Source organism: Mytilus galloprovincialis, chromosome 10 (genome assembly GCF_965363235.1).
Source record: "Mytilus galloprovincialis chromosome 10, xbMytGall1.hap1.1, whole genome shotgun sequence".
NCBI classification, from domain to species: Eukaryota; Metazoa; Mollusca; class Bivalvia; order Mytilida; family Mytilidae; genus Mytilus; species Mytilus galloprovincialis.
This window is the reverse complement of record NC_134847.1, coordinates 86,994,477-87,011,934: the sequence shown is the minus strand read 5'-3', so window position 1 is coordinate 87,011,934 and position 17,458 is coordinate 86,994,477. Positions and strand designations below refer to the sequence as shown.

Below are 17,458 nucleotides of genomic sequence, written 5' to 3'. Positions count from 1 at the left end.
TCCGATTTATCACGTGACGTTTGCCAAATTTAGCAGATGATTGTGTGGTTTCGTTTTGAGTGTTATGAAAAGATGCACCTTATCTACGTTTAGGTTAATGCAGGTAACAGTATAAAAGGGTTATGTTATCATTTAAAAATCTCCATATGTTTTGGCTCATTTAGCATAATCTATAAAATCATTATAAATGTCTGTTTGGTTTCCAGACTAACCAGGGACAGTGCAGACTCACTGCCACTGGACTGGTCTCATGGTCGCTACATGTTCATCTACATACTCAGGGAGAGGGATTGATTCGACAATTTATAAAAGGGGGTTCAAACCATTGGCATGTGTTCCCATTCTAAAGCATTGATTGTCAAAAAAGGGGGGATTCCAAGTACCAGACCCCCTTTTCCCACCTTGGATCCATAACTGATGCTACATGAGGGTAGGAAAACCTGAATTAATGTGACACAGTGTCAATTATGGCTTCCATATGAGATTGGGTGGTTCTGTAAAGAAAGGCAGTAAAATCATGAATGTGTGACCATGGACTAAGAATTTAAATTATTTATGTTATATATCAGTATGTAGGTTACAAGAGCGCAATTATTTGTTTACATTTTACCGGCAAGTTTTTTACCCCAAGATGGTACTCAGAATAGAATCTTTTACGGCTTCTGATTGGTTGATACAGGATTGGAATTACGTTTAATCGAAGGCTTATCCAATTAGGTTTAAAAATTGCCGAAAATCATATTCACATTTTACGAAGTATAGAAAATATCTTCCATTTCTGCACGTCGGACTCATTAAAAATATGCCTTTTTCATTAAGCGAAGAAAGTAGACGATCTTTTTCAACTGCATTTTAAGTCAATTTGAGCCGCATGATCCTATATATTTTTTTAGGTGTAATGCAACACTGACATTTCTAGTAACAGGAACTGCTACCCGTTTTTCCCTAATTTGTGTAGTCTTCGAGAAAAAAAATACGGAACACTAGTGGTACCCTGTGGAAAATGCATTACGAATAATTGCGCTCTTGTAACCTGTTCAATGATGTATGGTCGGATTAAGTTTCTTTGTGTAAGAGAGAGTTGTCCCCCTTTTTCCAGTATTTTGCATTTTTGTTTGTGACGTCATCTTTGTCTGATTAAAATGTAGAAATAGAAGCTAATATGTGTTTTTATGTGTCTGTATGTAATCGCCTTCATCCATATGCTACCAGAGCTATTCCCCTTGTCTGTAATATTTGCTGCAGTTATGTACATGTACAAGTATTTTGCAGCATATTAATTGAGAGTAGGAAAATACTATGCATTCTGTCATTTCCTTCATATATTAATTAATCTAATGTTTGAGGGTCTTAACCTTGTCTTACATAATGCAACTTGAAATAGTGATCTCTTCCAGCTGCTTTTCCCCACATCCTATTGCATAGAACTCCCACACCCACATTTGGGAGCTTCAGAAACATATATATTACACTACATTATGAACATGTCAATGTAAAGTTTAAACCTTTTTTTTTTTTGCATAGGAATGTCAAATTAAACATTTGACCCCAGGCCAAGTACATTACCTTTTAATTAAGTACTCCAACTTGCAAAATTCATCCGACTTTAACTATGTATTGCATGCCGTTCATAATGTCCATCTTTTCGATGTAAGCAGTTGAGCAGCAGTCAAGAAAATTACATATTTTTTATGTTATTTATATAATATTTGGTTAAATTTCTAGAATTGTTTTGCTCTTACATCATTTGATCATTACAATTTATTGGCAAAGTTAACCTGTTCTTTGAAGAGAAAAAATTTGAAATTAAACAATTAATACAAGTTTGTATTTGTATCATAGCATTGGCACATCTCATTTCCATAATTTGGCTTTGAAACTAAAGGCCTAACATGTTAAAGTTTGTGACTAATAAATTTAAGCATTGTTAAATAAGCCACTGATGGTAATTAATTTAATTGATATGCCATAATGTTGTAGGCTGAAAATCTGCACATCTCAAGCCCATGGAGTGTGCCCTGTACGTTCCGTTATCGTTTATTTACTTAGTTATGTTCTGAAAAATTTACATTGCACTTGTTACATCATTGCCATTTTTATTCTTACATTTGTATTTTACTATAAAAACTCCATAAATGCAAGTATTATCTGTCTGTCAACAGTGTATGTTTACAAATAACAAATAAACAATGGAATTGTTTAGTATCTTTATAAAAGATAAAATTACAGTTAATTGTATAAAAAATAGATAACAAATACTTCAAACATGTGGAACTTATGCAATGTTTGTTTATAAATAATGTTTGTTTATAATACAAATAATGATATGCAATCTTTTATATACATGTATAGATTAGATATGCTCCTGTTTATTTATGAACTAGATTTGCCTGACATACATTGTAGAACAAAACAAGATTATTACATTATACGTAACATTAAACATTTGTCAAACAGAAAACAAATAATTAATCTCAAAACTAAAGGCTTCTGAAATCATTTTAAAATTTGAAATTCACACAATATGTGAATTAAATAATATTTTGGGTACACACTATATATGTTATTGTATATTATTATGATTTTCTTTTAGGTTCTAAAATTTGCGATTATATTCATTGTATGTATACATACATGTACATATATTGATAATCATATTTTTCAGTGACCATGTTGACAACTTAATATATTGGGTCAAGGGACCTTTAATTTCAACATGATCAAGAACAAACTAGATGAGATCATTAAAACATATTTAGGAAAATATTTGGATTATGACAAAGATGAAATAGAATATAGTCTTTTGCAAGGTATGTTACCTGTATAAAAATAAGAAGATGCCACATTCATGTCCAGTATACAAAGTAGTACCAATATTGTCAACATCGGAAAGTACAAATATATACAATGTCGACACAAAATTGTACAACGTTGTCAATATCATTTCATACTCCTGTCTACATCGTTGACATTGACGATATCGCGAAGTAGACAATGTTGACACTATATATATTGTACAATGTTGTCCATATCGTTTCATACTCTTGTCTACATCGTTGACATCGATGTTTAAAGCAGTTTTAGCAAATTTTTAGATACATGTAGTATCTATAAAATGCATTTGATAAAGACACCTGGATAATTTATTGACTTGACATCTTGTATTTTCACTTTTTGTTGTGAAGGATTGTTTGTTACATCTACATAGAAGATGACATTGTGTTCCGTTTCTCATGCTTTGGTGTTACATCTACATAGAAGATGACATTGTGTTCTGTTTCTCATGCTTTGGTGTTACATCTACATAGAAGATGACATTGTGTTCTGTTTCTCATGCTTTGGTGTTACATCTACATAGAAGATGACATTGTGTTCTGTTTCTCATGCTTTGGTGTTACATCTACATAGAAGATGACATTGCAGAGATGCAACTAATCGTCGGACCTGTCAGACCTAAGGGGCAGAAATTATGCAGGTCCGGCAAAACTCTTTGCTGCGCAGGACCTGATGGCTGGCAATATTTTAGTCTGCTTGGGTCAGCCAAAACTTAATTCCCTGTCAGTCCCAGCAGAGTATTTTGTTTTTAAAATTGTGATTTTACAACCATGTTGCATGATTAGATAGAACAACATTCAAGGCTTCGATTACATAATAGAAATTGGGAGTTCAAACTGTTTTAATGATAAATATCATAGCCTGACATTACTTTATCCTTCCATAAAAATAAAAAGTAAACCTTTTGCAGTATTAATTTCAGTTTTGAAATCGTATGTTTGACACCGTTAATTTATTAAAATATTTATATCAAACGCAGTTGATAAGTTGTAACAGAGAATACACACCATTGGTTTGAAAAAAATGATGTAACTTTGACCTCCGTAGCAGAGTTCAAAAAATATATGGGTCACTGAATATTCATAATATATTTCAGATCGTTTGTTGTTTTGATGTCAAAGATTATTTTATTTTTTTAAATTTTCTTTCAAATTAGTATTAATCCAGAAAATAGTAAAAACATTGCCTGATTGCATGTACCTTAAGTTGAATATCTATATCTAAATTCAATTAATTAAAGCTGTTATCTATAATCACAAATTGAATGCTTTGTTTACAATTGTTAAAGGCCATGTGCTTTTTGGCAGGAAAATTCGGGAAACCCCTTGTTAACAGGAAATAGTTACATTTCATTGTTATTTATAAACAGTAAGAATTTTTTATTTTTATTAACTGCTAACATTTATTCATGATAAATTGAAAATTTCTTGAGGTGAAACTGATAATACTTTTTATACTCTACATCTAGGGGTGGTGTAAAATGGAAAAAAGGGGGGGCTTTTTTTTCATATTACGAAAATAAATTTTTGTGAGTGAAAATATAGGTCTGGCAGAGATGTGATGGGTCTGGCAAAACTTCGTACCCTGCAGGCCCCAATGTCTGACAGGAAAAAAAAACTGTTTGCATCTCTGCATTGTGTTCTGTTTCTCATGCTTTGGTGTTACATCTACATAGAAGATGACATTGTGTTCTGTTTCTCATGCTTTGGTGTTACATCTACATAGATGATGACATTGTGTTTCGTTTCTCATTCATTGGTGTTACATATACATAGAAGATGACATTGTGTTCCGTTTCTCATGCCTTGGTGTTTCTGTCTCATTTTATTCATATTGAAGGTATAATTCTACTTCTTGGACATCTGTTTGTCTCCTACATGTATATGTCCAAATTTTGGAAAAAAAACAATTTGAAATAAGTGTTTGATGTGCCTAATATCACTGTTTTGCTTTGTAGGAAAAGTAGAATTAAAAAATGTGAGGCTCCGACCAGAAGCTATTGTAAGTATTATGGTAAAGTTGATTGGAATAAAAAAATGATTATATAATAGACAATATAGACAATAGACAATATTTTATTCGCACAAACACTTTTACATTAAATGGTTATGGCATACAAAATTAAGACAATAAACTGACAATAGTTAAATTGATTATAATTATAATAGAGTGACAGTGGTATTCACAGCGAAGAAGAAAAAGGCTATAAATATCAACAGTTGACACATTGTTAATGTTCATGAACAATTAAAAAAAGAACACAAACAAAAATTAGGTTGCATATTAAAAAAAAGTTATACAGATGTTCTTAATAAAAGACAATCATTAATATACTTTATGGTGATTTTTATAATGACTGGTAGACTGCTATTTAAAAGTACAGTCAAATGATTTAGTGTTATAGTGGACTGCAATTTAATAAAATTGAAATTAAGATTTTTATTAATATTTTGTATATAAGTATCCCTTAATGATTTATAGCATGGACAGATTGAGAAGAAATGGTATTCATCCTCAATTTCTTGTCTGTTACAGGGGTTTATTCCCTCTATTCCCACTTTTTATAAATCTGGTAAGAAAAGGTTAAATTTCATGTGGGAATAGAAGGAAAACTTGTACAAACAAAGGATTATACTGTACAAACATTTTTTAATCAACTGTTAATTGACCAGTGCTTTTTAATTATAAGAACAGGTAATAAGTTATTTTTGCATCTGTATGAATTCTGGTTTTTTTTTTAAACAAAATAAGTGATGAAGTAAAGTTAACAGTTTCCACCCATTATTTTATATCTTTGATTATTGGTCCAAGTAATTATATTTAAAAGTATACTTTTATTCCACATCTTAAGCCAACAGGAATCACCAAAAGCATTAAATTATCGTTTATTTAAAGTTACTTTGGAGTTTGAGAAATATTTATTTTGGATGACCGGCATATATCCTTATTTCTTAAATTTGGAACTTTGAACATGAAATCTCCAATAGAAACTGGAAGATGAAAAAACATAGAAAGAGAAAACAGAAAATGTGTATTGTGTAATTCAGATGCCATTGGTGATGAATACCATTTCATTTTTAATTGTTCAGCTTTCGATAATTGTAGAAAACAACGTATTGCATTTTACAATAGAAAAAGAAAAAACACATTGAAGTTTTATGACTTAATGAAATCCCCCAAATGTACAGAACTGAACGAACTTTGTAAACTTATGAAGGAGATCAATAACAAATTGAACTTTTCTGGGTGAACAAATGTGAATGCCTCTATCTACTTTCGTACATTATTTATTTATGTAAGTGTATTGACATATGTATAATTATCTCTATACCTTTCTGTAATTTGGTTTGTGAGAATATAAATATATATATATATAAGATTATACTTGGTTATAATATTATTTATATAATGATTTATTAGTAAAGCAGACAATTTTTTAAAGTTACAAATTCAAAAATTTTAAAATAAATCTGACTCCAATCTATTTATCAATTTTTCTTTATTTTTAAGTACAAATTCAAAAGTTTAAAAATAAATCTAACTCCAATCTATTTACCATATTTTTTCTCTATTTTTCAGTTTTTATTTGATGAAAAAAGAAACATATTACAAATAAACAAGGTATTATACCTAAACAGCCGCCAAATATGTTATGCTTTAAAAAAATACAGGTAAATCTTAGGTAAAATTCTAATTAACCCTGATTGTTATAAAAACAAATTATTTATCAAAACATCTATTGTTATTTGCAAGTGGGAATAGAAGGAATAGTATTTTTAAAAAGTGGGAATAGGAGGAAGACACCGTTACAGGATAAGCAAATGCGTTTACTTCTTTCAATGTTGGTATAACGCCCTCTTTCAATTGCTAGAGAATGCGCACACAGTTTGAATTTACTGAAAACTGATCGGTCGGTTTTGAATTTACATATATCAATATATGGGGGCCTTTTCTAATTCTTTTAGTATGACAAAAGAAATTTAATTTTTCACATTTATTGATAGAACAATTCATAATTTGATAAGCCTGGTCATAGATTCTTTGTTGGATACTATTTATGTGATATTTTAAATTAAAAGTATTAAAAGTGAGATGACCAAAACCTAATTTATTTAACCAGTCTTTTACAATGTTACTAGTAACCCATTTACTTGTTTTCTCTACATTATTATATATTTTATGGACTAAAGTGTTAGGCGAGTTTACAATGTGGTTTAGAAATTTTATAGCTGAAAGGTGAATTTTAAAGTACAAAGGGATTCTGTTTGTCTCAGTTTAACAGGCTACATTTGTTGTTTTGCACTGTACTCCTAAAATTTCTTTAATAAATTTAATATGTAAATGTTCAAATGGATCTGAATCTTTGAACACTTGGCTTACACCCCAAACTTCACTTCCATAAAGAGTTATTGGAACAACTAAAGTATCAAATAATTTTTCAAGCATACTGCAGGAATTATCTAAAGAGACTGTTTTTTTTAATTTTAAACCAAGCTTTTCTTCCTTTTTCCATAAGATTTTTTTTTGAATGATTTAAACTTCCTGAACAATTTTATATAGTTATTCCAAGGTAACAAATAGATTTAACAGTCTCAAGATGTTCTTTTAAACTTTAAAATAATTACAATGAGATTTTCCATTAGAATTGAATATTATAATTTTTGATTTTTGTTTGTTAACATCAAGTTTCCATAGGGAACAAAATTTAGTTAACTCATTTAGTGCATTTTGTAACCCTTCTTGGGTTTCAGACAATAAAATAATGTCATCTGCATATAATAATGATGTTAGTTTAACATCTATAATAATTGGTTGAGTGTTTGCATGATCAAGGTCATTTACAAGGCCATTTATATAAATATAAAACAAAGTGGGGCTAAGTACATCCCCTTGTTTTACTCCGCAATTTGATATAAATTCATGGCTAATACCATTTTGAAATTTAATTCTGCATTTGTTGTCATTATACATTGATTGGATGACGTTAAAAAGTTTGCCTGGAAGTCTGTTTTGGAGTAGAATGTAGAATAAACCCTCCCTCCAGACAGTATCAAAGGCTTTTCGCAGATCTATAAATGCTGCAAAAATTTTCTTTTTTTTAGTTTTATATTTGTCTACAATAGACTTTAATGAGAAGATATGATCTGCTGTTCTAGCTTTTTCTTTGAAGCCAATCTGATTTTCACTTATCAAATTATTGGTGTTAATAAACTTCATAAGTCTACTGTGTATAATTTTATTGAATAATTTTCCCAAATTAGAAGTCAATGAGATACCTCTATAATTAGAGGGGTCAGATTTGTTCCCCTTTTTATGAATTAAAGTAATCAGACTTTTGTTCCATAATTTTGGGAAGCTGCCTTTCATAAATACTAGGTTAAAAAGTTTTAATAGGGGTTCTAATAATACTGACATACCGCATTTAATCATTTCGTTAGAAATTAAGTCTTCAGCTGATGATTTACCATTTTTAAGTGTTTTAACTGCATTTAAAATTTCAGCTGGCTGAATTTGTTTATTAAATTCGTTGTCAGAGTTGCATGTATTTAGTGTCTTTTTTAAGGCTGTTAATTTTTCAATAATTATGTCATGGAATTTATTGTTTTGGATATTAGAAGTACTGTTCATTTTTTTAAAGTAGTTTATAAATAATTCTTGATCAAAATGGTTTTCCTCTTTTATTTCTGAAAGAGAACTTAATTTGTTAAGTAAATTCCAAAATGTCTTTGGGTCTTTTTTCATATTTAGTGAAATTTGGTCACAGATTTGACTCTTGTAACTTCTTTCTTCTTGTTTACACCTTCTTCTTAATTTAGATTTGAATGAGTAAAATGATTTTCTATAGAATCCATTGTCTGGAAACTTATTTACAAGTAAACAGTACTTTTTAACTGTAGTATGGAGGTCATGACAAGAGTCTGAGAACCATGGTTTTTTATTTTTCTTAATAGGCCTATTGATGATTTTCTTTTGAACAAATTTAGTGGATAAAAGTGCTGTATCACACAAAATAGCGTTGAATTTTTCAACAGCTGAATTAGAATCAATCTGTTTATCATTTTTGTAGATTGTATGGAGAAAATATACTTCCATGTCATATGCTATACTCATATATATCAACATTTGTATATATATATCATTATCTTTGTCTATTATATACAGAGCGTTTGGGAATTTTAATATATCAACAAATATAAAACAACAATGAACAAGCATAGAACATGACAAATATAATGCTTACTGGTACATGTTGTATGCTAAAGGAGAACAAGCATTGACAAATATAATGTCAACTGCCTGTAATGCTAAAATGAGCATAGAGCATGTCATGAAAATGAATTAGCATTTACAAATTACATAATGCATAGTGGTATGCTAAAATGAGCATTGGGAATACACAGGCATTTCCTTGAATTGGATGTATGAAAAGGGTTGTAGCTCTCAATTATTTATTTGTGTGTAAAACCTTGACTCAATCCTTGTACATATATATATTCATTATTTCTCTGTCTCTGTATTGTTAATATAATTATCAAACTTTTACTTTACCCACACTCCCTCACAGTACATCATTGTACATCACACACAATCATTTGACAATTAACTTATATATATATATATCTTCTCTGTTGTATTCATTGATTTTTAATTGTTTATTGACAAACTCAATCATCTGATTGTCAGGATTGTTGATATTATTAATGACAGTGGTACAATTGATTATTTCTGTACCATTTAAAGTTTACTATTACAGAAAATGTTGATATGAAAGTTTTATAATTTAGAACTGATATATTGATTTAGAATTATCTTTAGTAAGTTCCTAGATCATGTAGATATGGTGTATCCTGTAAATTATTGTGGGAGGTCTAAATATTTAACAATCTGAAACATTACATTTATACCATAACCATTTTGACATTTTATTGTTTTATTTGTTTCTTCAAATACTTGGATAAATTACCAGTACTTTTTAAAAGTTTAAAATTAAGAAATAATTCATGGGGGATGGAATATATCTTGATTTTACCACGGGTTGGCCCTTTATCATGTTTATGACAAATATTTTACCCTGAGTGATAGCTACCTAGGGGTAAAATATCGGCATAAAGGGACAACCTGTGGTAAAATCATGATATATTCAAGCCCCCATGAATTATTTCTATTCTAATAGGACAAATATGGCTATTGATTTGGATCTAAGCGCTCTAGGTGGAGGTAAATATTTGCCGTTCCCATAAATAAACGCACATGTTGTGATGATTTTTGTTTTGGCAAGCGTGTATTTTCCTGTGAAATGCTCATTTTCTTACGTCATCGTTCTATGACATACGGTATCTCATTCATAAAAAAGCATATAGCGTGGGAGTACAGCCTTGACAATATATATTTATATTTTACCACGGGTGTGTTCTCAAAGTGTTTGAAGGACGTCATGTAAAACTAGCTTTGGTGAAAAAAAATTATAATTCTGTCCAATTAACTTTTTTGTTAAGTTCTTCCTAAGCAATAATGGAGTCAAAAAGTGTTTATTTGAATAACAATAATCAACATATTGGATATTGCAATGAAAGCCGCCACATCTTTTTTTAAAACATTTTATCAAATTAAACTGAACTTTCAAGATCTGAATTATATAAGTATCACCCTTTTAACAAGTTGACAAATTCTGGTAACTTGAAGCCTCTACACCTTATTCTCTCTTGGAAGAACTTTATATTTGTAATGATTATATAATCATGATAATGAAGTGAATATTCTGACAGTAATTACATTTGATATATCGTCAAGTCGGATGCTCGACTCTAATTGTATTGTCAGAATTAGGAGTGTCAACAAAATTGTTCTCAGTATTAGGTTTACTGAATTATTTACTGACACAGATTATTTAGTCTGGTATATATATGGAAAAGGTTGAATCACTTTTCGAAAAAAATTGTAAAGACGTATATATACTATATATACATTTTATTTTCTGGATGGTTAGACTAACTATGGTCATGTTTACTTTTATCACTTGCATAACATGAATGACTTATAGATTGCTATGTTTTATTAATTATGATTGTAATCACAGAATCAAAAATCCCTTGAGGAGACTCAAAGATGACTTGATATTATTGACTCACTAAAAAGACTTGGTCTTATGGACTTGCTAAAATGGTTTGATCTCAGGTACACACTTTGATGACTTGGTTTATGAGACCCACTAAGATGCTTTGGTCTTATAGACTCACTTAGACTTGTCTTATGGACTCACAAAAATGTCTTGATCTAATAGGAACTCACTAAGATGGCTCGGTTTTTTGGACTCACTGAGATGACTTGGTCATAACGACTCACTAAGCTGACTCAGTCTTAGGGACACACTAATATGACTTGGTCTTAGGAACTCACTAAGATGACTTGGTCTAAAGGACTCACTTAAATGACTTGGTCTTAGGGACTCACTGAGATGACTTGGTCTTTTGGACCAAATTAGATGACTTGATCTTAGGGATACGTATAGATTATCGGGTTTTCTATACATTGATATCGTAAAATATCAGCCGCGAGCCACAATGTGAACCTTTTTGGCGAGTGAGCGTAGCGAACGAGCTAAAAAGTTTCCCATTGTGTCCAGCCGCTGATATTTTACGATATCTATACGAAGAAAACCCGATTATCTTTTTATCCTTCTATTACTGGTCGTTTCTTTCTCCCAAAGACAATTTTACGCTTGACAAGCTTGATAACGTCTCCTCTGGCATTGTGACTTTGCTGATAACTTCTCCTCTCACATTGTGACGTCGCTGATAATGCCTGGTCTCGATTTGAAGTCTTGTACGAAAATTACAGAACAACAGAGCAGGGTGATATAGGCGGAGGGAAGGACTATAAACTAGATAATTTGGTCATAGGGACTCAATACAAGGAAAATGACTTGGTTTAAGGGAATCACTATAAGATGACTCTTTAAGAACTCACTATAAGATGACTCTTTAAGAACTCACTAAATGACATGACCTTACAGAAGTAATAAGTTAAGTCTTGTCTTACAGACTTACTTAGATTATGAGCAGTCAAATGATATAGTAACTGACTAACTAATTGACTTAAGACATCATTATGAAAACAAATTATAGATAACTTGATTGTGCAGACTTTATTACATTTTACTGTCTTTTAGTCCGTGTGTAATTTCATTTAGATGACGTCTCCTTTGATTTATCCCTATGAAATCTCCTTTATATCATCAGATGAAATATTGATATGGTTTTCTCATTACATGTACCTCTGTGAGTGAATTCATAAAGTGTCTTTGTAAAGATTGAGTTATCATACTGTGTTCTAATCATTTCTCAGACAACCGATATAAATCCTGGTGACAAAGTTATCTATTGACTGAAGGTATTGAGACTTATTGATTCTTGGACTTTCAACATTCCATAAATTCATATAGACACACTGATAATACTACACAAAAAGTCAGCCAGGGTATTCTTTTAATGTTGTTCATTCAGGACCAGAAACCAAACAGATGTTCTGAAGCTGAACCTGATAACCTTAATTGGCCAGTCAAATGTTGATGAATTTGCTGAAATCAATCTGCCACTTGAGTCAATCTAGATCTGATCTGTTGCTAATTATCAAAATGATTTATGTAAGGGCATTATGTTTTTTGGTCTGTGCAAATTACTGCATTCGTCTGTGTGTCCCACCTCAGGTAAAACATTTTGGTCGAGGTAGTTTTTGATGAAGTTGAAATCTAATCAACTTTAAACTTAGTACACATGTTCCCTATGATATGATCTTTCTAATTTTAATACCAAATTACAGTCTTGACCCCATGACCAAATGTCCTTAAATAAAAGTTAAAATGACTTTATAAATCAATACTAGATAAATGATTACCTCAAAAGATAATTGTCATTGTATTGTCTACTCTGTGATCTTTTAATCTACTGATGTTATGAATGGAATAACTATACTGTCATTGACTGTTATGATACCTCAAGTATAAACATAATATTGGCCATTGGTGTCTGCTTGTCCACCAAAATCTTCCATTAAGAAGCACCTCCCAAATCAATGAACCCCTTACTGATTAGAGAAGGTTACTTAGACTCTAGCATGTCTAGATTTGGGATCTATACAAGAGTACATAGTTACTATAATGTATCAATTGCAAAATTTGAATTTGTTATTCTGATGAACTTATATATGCTTATTGATGTCCTTTTCAGGTTGAACTCCTAACATTACAGGTATGATAGTACTTAGTTTATATATTAAAAGAGACTTCCAGAGAAACAAACATCTTTAAATTTTGCAATCAACACACTTCTTTAGTTATATATATGATTTAAATGCACTAGCTGCTTTAGATATGTGAATAGGATAACAGGACGTAATATATGTAACAGATTTGCTTCATTATTGAAGTAATATTTGCAAGTTTAATGGTAAATGAGAATTGCATAGTATTACCTTAACCTTTTCCCTCTAAATGAATAGGCTTAATAATAAAACAAAACAATGTATTCATATTGCTGATAACCCAGACAGCTTTAAGGACACAGTATTTTAATATTAGTTGATAAAATTGAGAATGGAAATGGGGAATGTGCCAAAGAGACAACAACCCGACCATAGAAAAAAACAACAGCAGAAGGTCAACAACAGGTCTTCAATGTAGCGAGAAATTCCTGCACCTGGAGGCGTCCTTCAGCTGATAATAGAATTCATAAGCAAAAATACATAGATATATAAATCAATACAATTAAAGGATTACTGAATGCTGATATATTCTGTATATTTGAATTAAATACCAAATAATAACAAAGTCTCTTCCATCGACGATCCCGTTGGTCAGGAACAACCAACTAAAACGAGCTAACTTGTTCAAATTACATTAAATACTAAATATGTAGTGAAAAAAGTTGGAAAGCTGTGTCCAAACCCTATGCTCGGAAGACCATCTCCAGAGGTATAGTTTGACAGTATTTAATAGAAATATGAAATATAGATAATTATTCAAAACTTTACACAACTAATCATGAGAAGAAACATGAATTCAAACTAAAAATATTACGTATATCTGAAATATGTAGAAATAAACTTGACAATACAACTGTTGGGTAGAAAGTGAAGGCTTTCAAAATATTTTACCGCACATGAAAATTTTCACCTGACTTAATTAGAAAATCATACGCATTGTTAATACAAATGTTTCCCGCTATTCGTTGAAGCAGGGGGGGGGGAGGGAATGTAATTATCCTATCATAATGAATAATTTTCTAATAAGATAAATATATATATATGTAAAAATGAGGATTTTGCATCCATACTACCATATTTCTGGTCTCAAGTTTGCTAATATTTCTTTTCTGAAAATGATGAAAAAAAATAATGCAGTACTAATATATATTTTTGCTTAACTAATTACCAATACCACAATTAATTATTTTTTATTATTTGATTTTTATTATGAATTTGACTATCCCTTTGGTACCTGTAGCCTTTGTTTTACAGCTTGGTAAAGAATTCCCTCTAGAAGTCAAGGCAGGAGAAGTTGGTAAGTATTCTGTCCAAGTAGTCTATATAAAGGATTTAGAAAAATATACAATACTTAAAAACAACCTTCCTAAATACTCCCCATCATGTGGTGAACAGAAATGTATATAAAGGATAAATCTCTCTGTTAATTTATTTTTGCTTGAGCACAATTGACCTGTCTAGTTACAATTACAGACAGGAAAAATCTCGTGTAATTTTTTATCAGGATAACATTGGTCTCTGAAATGACAAATTATGACAAATCAATGAGGAGGGAGGGATCTTTGGTTAAGCAATGATTTCTCTGTTTATAATTAATCGATTTATAGCTAGAGCTACATTTGATATGGAAGTTAAAATTTGAGACTTAATTTCTTTCTTTCCTTAAATGTTAAATGAGGAAAATAATTGAGCTCTCACTAAAACTAATTGTGTGCTTTGTAAATGTAACATACTGTTTCAAATGAGAAACATCGTAAGTGGTTGTCTTATCATCTATCTGAATGGTTGAAGTCATTTATGGAATTTGGTTTTGATGTCAAAGTTATTGATATTCCAGCAGAACTCATTGTAAATATTAATTTTGTTTCCCGACTGATGTTCAATTAAGAGGTTAGCATATTGTATAGACACCCATCATTAGGTCTGAAGGTTGACAATGACTACTAGATGTCTTTTAATTCTATTCAAACATTTGTCATTATTTTAGTTGTTTGATGGGTTGCTGTTTCAAGGATGTATATATACCTCTTTATTCATAAACATTTGAGTCAGCTTTCATTAAAGTTCCGTAAGTGTATTTGACCATATTGCATTGAAGAATTGAATTTATTTTTATCACAAAAGTGATGTGTTCAGCATTTAATTGCCTGAAGTTAAACATGAAAGTTCTGTCATACAGTTCATTTATACAATTGTTATTGATAAAACTATTAGCCTGAATTAATGATAGAAAATCAAGGACTTGATATTCATTAGTGTTATATAAAAATAACGTTTGTTGTATAATCAATACTATGTATACAATCAAATGTTTGTTAGGACAAAAACGCAAAATGTAAATTCTTGTCTAAATAGCTAGGAAAAGAATATTAAACCTAGCCATTACTACAGTCAAATCTTTTTTGGACAAGAACAACAAAGCCCAATACTACAGTCAAATTTTTGTTCGAACAGAAACACAATATGTACTGCCTTGTAGTTTGCATTTTCTCTGATTTGTAGTTTGGGGAATTGGAATAAACATTAATAAATAAAGCTTTTTAAACAAATAATTTGAATTCATGTCTTGACTCAATCTTTAACTGTCAAATATTCTGAAGACAAAATACAATTACAATTCAATTAAACATTTTTGATTTGATTGTAAAATGTCACTTTCTAAAAAAATGATCTCAGATGGCCACGTTCTCTTAGTTACATAATGTATTACCTAAATGCGAATGTTCCCTTGGGTAATGGAAGATTTATTATATTTCTATTGGAACTTTATCATTTACTTTATTTTTTGGTTTCATGTTTAATTTTGATTTCAATTGGAAAAAAAATTGCGTTAAATATTTCATGTAAATTAAAAAAAAAATGTCATTTGACTATTATATATATATGCCATTGAAAAAATTAAACCAAAGAGGAAAAGTTAATCCTGGCGGATAAGCAGTTTTTTTTATGTAATATGACAAGTACATTGAAGTAATGACAAAAGTTATAAAATCCCCAGGAGGCAGAGTTTCCTGTAATCTGATAAATCGTTGACAGATTTAACGATTTTCTCATCATTTTGGTATATATACATTGATGTTATAATAGAAGCAGATGTATAACCACAGTATTTATTGTATTCTCACATGGGAACCCATTCTGCTGTTATTATTGAACAGTTTTTATCTGATACAAATATATTGGAAATTGCAGATTTATTTTTCCCATCACTTTGCGTCCGTCGTCTGGCGTCGTCCGTCGTCCGTCGTCCGTCGTCGTCCGTCGTCCGTCGTCGTCGTTAACTTTTACAAAAATCTTCTCCTCTGAAACTACTGGGCCAAATTAAACCAAACTTGGCCACTATCATCATTGGGGTATCTAGTTTAAAAAATGTGTCCGGTGACCCGGCCAACCAACCAAGATGGCCGCCATGGCTAAAAATAGAACATAGGGGTAAAATGCAGTTTTTGGCTTATAACTCAAAAACCAAAGCATTTAGAGCAAATCTGACATGGGGTAAAATGGTTTATCAGGTCAACATCTATCTGCCCTAAAATTTTCAGATGAATCAGACAACCCGTTGTTGGGTTGCTGCCCCTGAATTGGTAATTTTAAGGAAATTTTGCTGTTTTTGGTTATTATCTTGAATATTATTATAGATAGAGATAAACTGTAAACAGCATTAATGTTCAGCAAAGTAAGATTTACAAAAAAGTCAACGTGACCGAAATGGTCAGTTGACCCCTTTAGGAGTTATTGCCCTTTTTAGTCCATTTTTAACCATTTTTCGTAATTCTTAGTAATCTTTTACAAAAATCTTCTCCTCTGAAACTTTTGGGCCAAATTAATCCAAACTTGGTCACAATCATCATTGGGGTATCTAGTTTAAAAAATGTGTCCGGTGACCTGGCCATCGAACCAAGATGGCCGCCACGGCTAAAAATAGAACATAGGGGTAAATTGAAGATTTTGGCTTATAACTCTGAAACCAAGGCATTTAGAGCAAATCTGACATGGGGTAATATTGTTTATTAAGTGAAGATCTATCTGCCCTGAAATTTTCAGACGAATCAAACAACTGGTTGTTGGGTTGCTGCCCCTGAATTGGCAATTTTAAGGAAATGTTGCCGTTTTTTGGTTATTATCTTGAATATTATTATAGATAGAGATAAACTGAAAACAGCAATAATGTTTAGCAAAGTAAGATCTACAAATAAGTCAACATGACTGAAATTGTCAGTTGACCCCTTAAGGAGTTATTGCACTTTAGAGTCAATTTTTAACAATTTTTCTTAAATTTTTGTTATCGTTTACAAAAATCATCTCCTCTGAAACTAGTATGACAAATTTAACCAATATTGTTCACAATCATCATAAGGGTATT

At 30.8% G+C, this 17,458-nt stretch overlaps 1 protein-coding gene across 1 annotated transcript in view; it reads left to right on the top strand.

Annotated features, from left to right (window-relative positions):
• The first annotated feature begins 5 nt into the window (after positions 1-5).
• Positions 6-17,458, top strand: part of LOC143048689 (intermembrane lipid transfer protein VPS13A-like) — a 153,952-nt gene continuing 136,499 nt past the window's right edge. The window contains exons 1-5 of the mRNA XM_076222496.1: positions 6-103; positions 2,666-2,810; positions 4,793-4,836; positions 13,062-13,082; positions 14,350-14,392. Coding sequence (XP_076078611.1) covers positions 2,717-2,810; positions 4,793-4,836; positions 13,062-13,082; positions 14,350-14,392 — 202 coding nt within the window. The 5' untranslated portion in view covers positions 6-103; positions 2,666-2,716. The remainder of the gene's footprint in view (positions 104-2,665; positions 2,811-4,792; positions 4,837-13,061; positions 13,083-14,349; positions 14,393-17,458) is intronic.